The 6,416-nt window shown below is 48.9% G+C and overlaps 1 protein-coding gene across 1 annotated transcript; it reads left to right on the forward strand.

Moving 5' to 3' along the window:
• The first annotated feature begins 1,621 nt into the window (after positions 1–1,621).
• Positions 1,622–2,671, forward strand: LOC146805349 (uncharacterized). The gene has a single exon (XM_085623791.1). It carries the CDS (start codon positions 1,622–1,624, stop codon positions 2,669–2,671), a length of 1,050 nt encoding a protein of 349 aa, XP_085479917.1.
• The last annotated feature ends 3,745 nt before the right edge of the window (positions 2,672–6,416 follow it).

The raw sequence follows: 6,416 nt of genomic DNA on the forward strand, positions 1-6,416 counted from the left end.
AGACTGGTACCCCTGGTGAGGCAGGGGTGAAGGGACACACGGTCTTGCCCGCTGACAGTATACAGCCCACAAGCACGACCCCCACGGCGCATTCAAGCGGGGCAACCATTCAGCCGGCAGCAAATGCGGCGTTAACCAATGCTGAGCTCACAGGGGTAGCCGGGCAAGGTTTGAGGACAGAGGTGATTTCACCCGGCGCAATGGCTCAGCAGGGGGGAACAGGGGTCGCAACACCACAGCCCACCATTCCGGTGGTAGCGCACCAGGGCAGTGGGATAGCACAAGTCTGGGTCCAATCGGGAGGTGTGGCACAATCTCCAGTAGTGGTGGCGGCGACGTCCCAGGGACCAGCCATTAATAGCGGGATACCAGTGACAGTGTCTCCCATGGCAACGCACCCCCTCGCGGTGGGGGCAGTACCGGCAGGGCAGCCACTCCTTGCACATAGTCCATTCATTTATGGGTCGGCGAATCCGGGCGGTTGCCCCATCTGCGGGGATCACGTGGCACGTTCCACTGGAAACCAGAGAAAAAATATTCTAATTAATGACCTAATTAATGCTGGGGTAGTTCCGGGCAAGAGCAGGACCGGGAAGGAAGGGGAGCTGAAACAGAAGAGAGTATGGGTGGACTGGACCATTAAGAATTGGGTCACGGGGTTTGCTATCTACGCAGCTATTATGGTCGAGAGGTACCCCGAAATGGCAGCCCAGTTAATCAGCTACATTTCCATGATTCATGGGGCCTCTTCGGAGTTCCCAGGAACGGGGTGGCTTCAGTACGACAACAAGTTTCGGCAAACGAAAGCAGTCCATCCGGTCATTTAACAAAACGAGTCAGCCCTTTCGGGAGGACAGAGGGACGGGGGACAAAAAACTGGCGTGTTGGCAGTACAACAGGAATGAGTGCAACCGGGGCACAGCATGCAAGTTTAAGCATTTGTGCTCCTTCTGCGGGAAGCTGGGACACCCAGAGAGTAAGTGCTATAAGAAAGGGGGAAAGCCACAGGAGCAGCCTACCCAGAATCAACCCCAGCCGAGGGGACGCGGTACCCAGGCATCCTAAGACCCTACCTACTCCCATACAACTCCATGTGCTGACACACTTCCTTAGTAAGTACAACAAGATAAAGGAAGCGCAGTTTCTACTCCAGGGTTTTACATTTGGTTTTCACATTCCCTCCAGTGCTACCCCTTCAGGTACTCCACCACGCAACCAGCGCTCGGTCCTTCGGAACCCAGAAGTGGCTAGGCAGAAGATCAGGAAAGAAGTATCCTTGGGGAGGGTGGCTGGCCCCTTCCAGCAATTGCCTAGACAAGACTTAGTATGCTCACCCCTGGGTTTAGTACCTAAGAGGAAAGAGGGCAAATACCGACTGATCCACAATTTGTCGAGTCCACCGGGGTTTTCGGAAAATGACAACCTGGACCCGGACCTATGCACAGTGCGATACACTACATTTGATGTGGCAATACAGAAATCGCAAAGGCTGGGAGCGGGAGCCCTGTTAGCAAAAGCAGACATTGAGTCGGCCTTTCGCCTCCTGCCAGTTCACCCAGAGGACACCAAGTTTCTGGAGTTCACCTTTGAGGGAGAGTTTTACATTGACCTTTGCATGCCAATGGGTTGCTCTATCGCATGTGCAGTGTTTGAAACCTTCAGCAGGTTTCTCGAATGGGCAGTGCAGGAAGTCTGGCCATCAGCGGAAGTGGTACATTACTTGGATGACTTCCTATTCCTTGGACCACAGGGCTCGTCGGATTGCAGGAAAGCCCTGCTGGGCTTCCAGCACCTGGCCAAAGCACTGGGGGTTCCCCTGGCAGAGGAGAAGACAGAAGGACCAGGGACACGGTTAACCTTTCTAGGGATAGAAATTGACACGGAGGAAGGAGTATGCAAACTCCCCCGGGAGAAAGTAGAGTCCTTTGGGGCCGCAATAGAGGCATGTCTGACGGCAAAGAAAGTGACGCTTCACCAATTACAAATCTTGTTAGGGCAGCTTAATTTTGCGCTCAGGGTGATACCCATGGGCCGCGTCTTTGCTAGAAGCATAGCACGAACGATGTCCGGCCTGAAGGAAAAGCACCACCACACCAGGCTTTCTTCTGAGGTCAGAACCGATCTGGGGCTATGGAAGGAATTCTTGGCAGGCTTCAATGGAGCGGTAATCTGGCAACAACCCAGTCAAGCAAATGGGGAGTTAGAATTGTTCACGGATGCGGCAGGCAGTGTAGGATTTGGAGCAATATTGGGCACCAAATGGTGCATGCAGCATTGGCCGGGGGAGTGGGCAGAGCCTGGGCTCACCCGCAACATCACCTTTCTTGAGCTTTTTCCAATAGTGGTGGCCTTGCACTTGTGGGGGGACCTGTTGGAAAACAAGCGTATAATATTTTGGTCCGACAGCATGTCAGCAGTGGTGGCAATTAACAATCAGAGAGCGACTTGCCCCTGGGTTTTGCGGCTGTTGAAAGAGTTGGTGCTTATTTGCTTGCAGCGCAATGTATACTTTACAGCTAAACACGTGCCGGGGGTGGATAACACAGTTGCTGACGCCCTGTCCTGTTTTAAGTTAACAGAGTTCCGTGCCAGATGGCCGCAAGCCGACAGACAGATGACGAACTTTCCGGAGGGGTTATGGAAGCTTGGTGCCCCACAGCCCCCGAGTTGATAACAGCGTCTTTGGCCCCCAAGACTAAGAGTATGTATGAGAAGGCGTGGCAGGCATACTTGGCTATCATTAGGGGGTTAGGGGCAGTAGAGATGTGGTCACCGCATGGGGTGCTGGTATTTATCGTACGGCAGAAAGAGAGCGGGAAATCCTTGTCCATGGTGAGGAGGCAGCTATCAGCAATAGCCTTTTATGCGGGCCTGGGGGGGGTGGCAGACCCCACAAAGGACCCGAGAGTCAAAAGGGCAATGATAGGGTGGGAATGCTTGGTGCCCGGGGTAAGAGACAATAGAAGACCGATCGATGCTAGCAGACTGGCAAACATCCTGGAAGTGTTGCCCCGCATCTGCTTCTCAATGTTTGAAACACAATTGCTTAGATTAGCATATGCATTAGCCTTCTTTGGGGCCTTTAGAGTATCAGAACTACTTCCCGCTTCTAAATCTGATAGAGAAGGGGGCTTGCGCTTGGAGGATGTGGTCCTAACCAGTGATACTATACAGGTCAGAGTTCGGAGGTCCAAGACAGACCCATTGGGCAAGGGGACGTGGGTCCATTTGGGGGCAGTGGCTGGGGCCACCTTCTGTCCGGTGACCTTGGCCCACTTTTTCTTCAAGATGAGACCAAGTGGAGGGGACCAGAGGGTGTTAGTACATGCTGATGGCATTCCCCTGACTAGATTTCAGTTTACCAGAGTATGCAAGCGAGCACTGGAATCCCTGGGGGTGGAGACGACACATTTCACATCCCATTCATTCCACATCGGGGCTGCCACAACGGCTGCAGCATTGGGTCTTCCCGGTGACACTATTAAGAGGGTGGGGCGATGGAAATCATCATGTTTCGAACGCTATGTACGCCCTCACCTTGCTTGAATCCCCAGACTGTCATGCTCCCTTCCCTGCAACGGCTGATTCTGTCTCCTTTACGATTTGCTTCAGGTGTCCCAGGTCAGAGAACCCAAGTATGCTGGTGTGGTAACTCGTTTATTCGTAGAGCAGGGCGCTTCTTCAACAAAACACACAGAGACAGAGGGCAGAAAGCGAAGGGAGTCGACCATCATTGGGTGGGGGTCGGCGGACAGCGGCTTGTAGAGGTGCCGAATGACTTAAGGCGGGCCTTGACCAGGGGCATGCCGGTCCCAGATGTGTTGGTGATTCACTCAGGTGGCAATGATATGATCCCAGCGGGCAGGAGAGGAGTCAAGGAAGCGCTGTTCTCTGCCCTTTCGGTGGTTAGGAACATGTTACCAGATACGAAAATACTTTGGTCGGAAGTGATTCCACGACGGGTATGGGCGATGGGGGCTCCGGTTAAGGCAGTCAATAAATCAATAAAGAGGTTGAATCAGTCGGTAGAGGAAATCCTGAGGAGGTCTAGCATCAGCACCATTAGGCACAAGCTAATCCAGGTGACAAGTCCCGAACTGTACGCACCGGACGGTGTGCACCTGTCCCATGCAGGGCTGGAGTTGTTTTTACAGAACATTTTGGGAGCACTCGCGGTGGAAGTAGAAGGTATGAGGGGGGGAGGGCGAATTTGCCAGGGAGCGCATCGCCCTGTGGGGGGTCCTGGACAAGAGAAATAACAGAGACTCCGGTTGACAGTGGCTGCTTGGCCCCAGAACAGGACGCGCAGTCCATTGTGGGCTCCGGGCTGGCGGGAGAGGGGGCTGACCTGCTGGTGGCTCTGGACTCTCTGGCCCTACCCAGGAAGCCGGCGCTGGTTATTAGCAGCGATGAAACTACCTGCGGCTCCGTTGGCCGGTGGGCGGTCAGCACGAAGGAGAGCAGGGTATCTTGGTTGTGGCCTGCTGGCCCAACACGTGGCAAAGGCTCTGTGGAGAGTCAAATGTAAATACAAATAATGGGGAGATGTAAAGTATATAATCCTGATATCCCCTGGGCGTGCTGTGGTGTGTTAAATAAGCAATAATAAATTGGTCAAGAGATTAACAGTGAGTGAGCCAATAGGGAGATTGGCGATATCATGTTGAAATTAATAAAGACTACGCTGTGAAGATCAACTACCATCTTACTAGTTGTTACTGGGTTGTGACTTGCATGGCAAGGAGGGTGGTGAGAAAGGCGGTGGTGTAGTGAATTGCACGTTGTATGCCAACTATGGTTTCAAACAAACGATCTCAAATATCCACTACCATTGAAGTAAGATTATAGGAAATCATAAAATGTTAAACTGAGGATTTTTTATGTAATTAAGGTTGGTGGGTGAATATATTTCTGTGACAATATTTTACGCTTCCTATTTTACCTAACTAGATGACTGTCAGATAATTATTAGTATCAATTCACATTATGAAGTGGAAGTTAAAAAATTTACTTTGAGTAATGGTATGGTGCAAGTTGATAGATTCAACTTGTTTGCATTGCATTCGTTCTATTATATATCATGGGTTGCAATCTGTGTAATGTAATTTATGGTAAGTTACATTAAGCATGTAACATGGTATTACATGTTTCACTGGATGCTCTACATCAATAAGGTGTCCTCTCTTCTTTCTGCTTCCTACTAATTTTAGTGTCTTTTGGCCCAGGTCTTACACTATTTACTGAAGACATGAGCCTTATGCACATTATATTCACAGGCTTATATTATTGAGTGTTCAACTTGTTGGAATATGTTTCCTGAATCCTTTATGTCCATAAACTGGATCTTTACTCACAATCAAGTACGTTACTTTTTTTAAAGAGATGCTCACATAAGATAAGCTGATTGTAATGAAAGACATCTGATATATTTATTATATTGCAACCTGGCCAACATGGATAGTGCTCTAATATGGCTGCTCTCTGTTTTCTACTTTTCTTTTAAATAGACATTCCGAAAAGATCCATAAATAAGCCCCGGCTTTGTCCTTTCACAGCAATTGACATATGAACGCTGTTTTTATTAAGTCTGTCCCCATGCTATTTGCTCAACCTTCAATTTACCTTTAGAATTATGAATGATATGATATCAAAATGACAGCACTCATCAGCTCTATTTCTCCACATATGGCGGAAGTCTGACACTAAGGAGAACTTTTCAAGTCGTTTTGATTCACACTGACTCGCTCAGTGGTGAATGTGCTATGTTGTTAGTTTAGTCATCAAATACTATTTCTCTTTAAATGCCAATTCTAGGAATAGGCGTGGGAAATCATATTCACTTAATAATTAACCATATATACTCTAGTTTAATATGGCCGACATCATACACCCAACCCATGTATATATTAACACCAGGCTTCCCTTTTAAATTGCAACTCAGTTTTTTCTATATGAGCCATAAATTCCCTCTAGATATAAGGGAATGCATTCTTTCATACACTTTCCAAACACAGACAAACTCCATTATAAACTGGTGAGGAGGGTATACTCTTGTCGGTTTCAATAGTCTGTCTTAACCCATCCAGGATGGCTGACGCCTGACGCTACTCGTTTACCTATGCAATACTGCTGGACTATTTATTGTGCGCCTTCCAGACACTAGGGCCCAATTTACAAAGGTAAACTGAGAGGAAAGCGGAACTTTGCGACTTTCAGTATTCACAAAGGACATTTACGCGGAGTAAATGCCCATAGTGGATACCGAAAGTCGTAAAATTCGACTTTCCTCTCAGTTTACCTTTGTGAATTGGGGCCTCAGTTTCCATTTTGAGACAGACCAACATGTTACACGTTATTCGCTGTCTGTTAAGTTCCGTTTTGTCTGACGTTTCATTCATGACGTAATATTATCGTGC

This window comes from Triturus cristatus, chromosome 8 (genome assembly GCF_964204655.1).
Source record: "Triturus cristatus chromosome 8, aTriCri1.1, whole genome shotgun sequence".
NCBI lineage: Eukaryota > Metazoa > Chordata > Amphibia > Caudata > Salamandridae > Triturus > Triturus cristatus.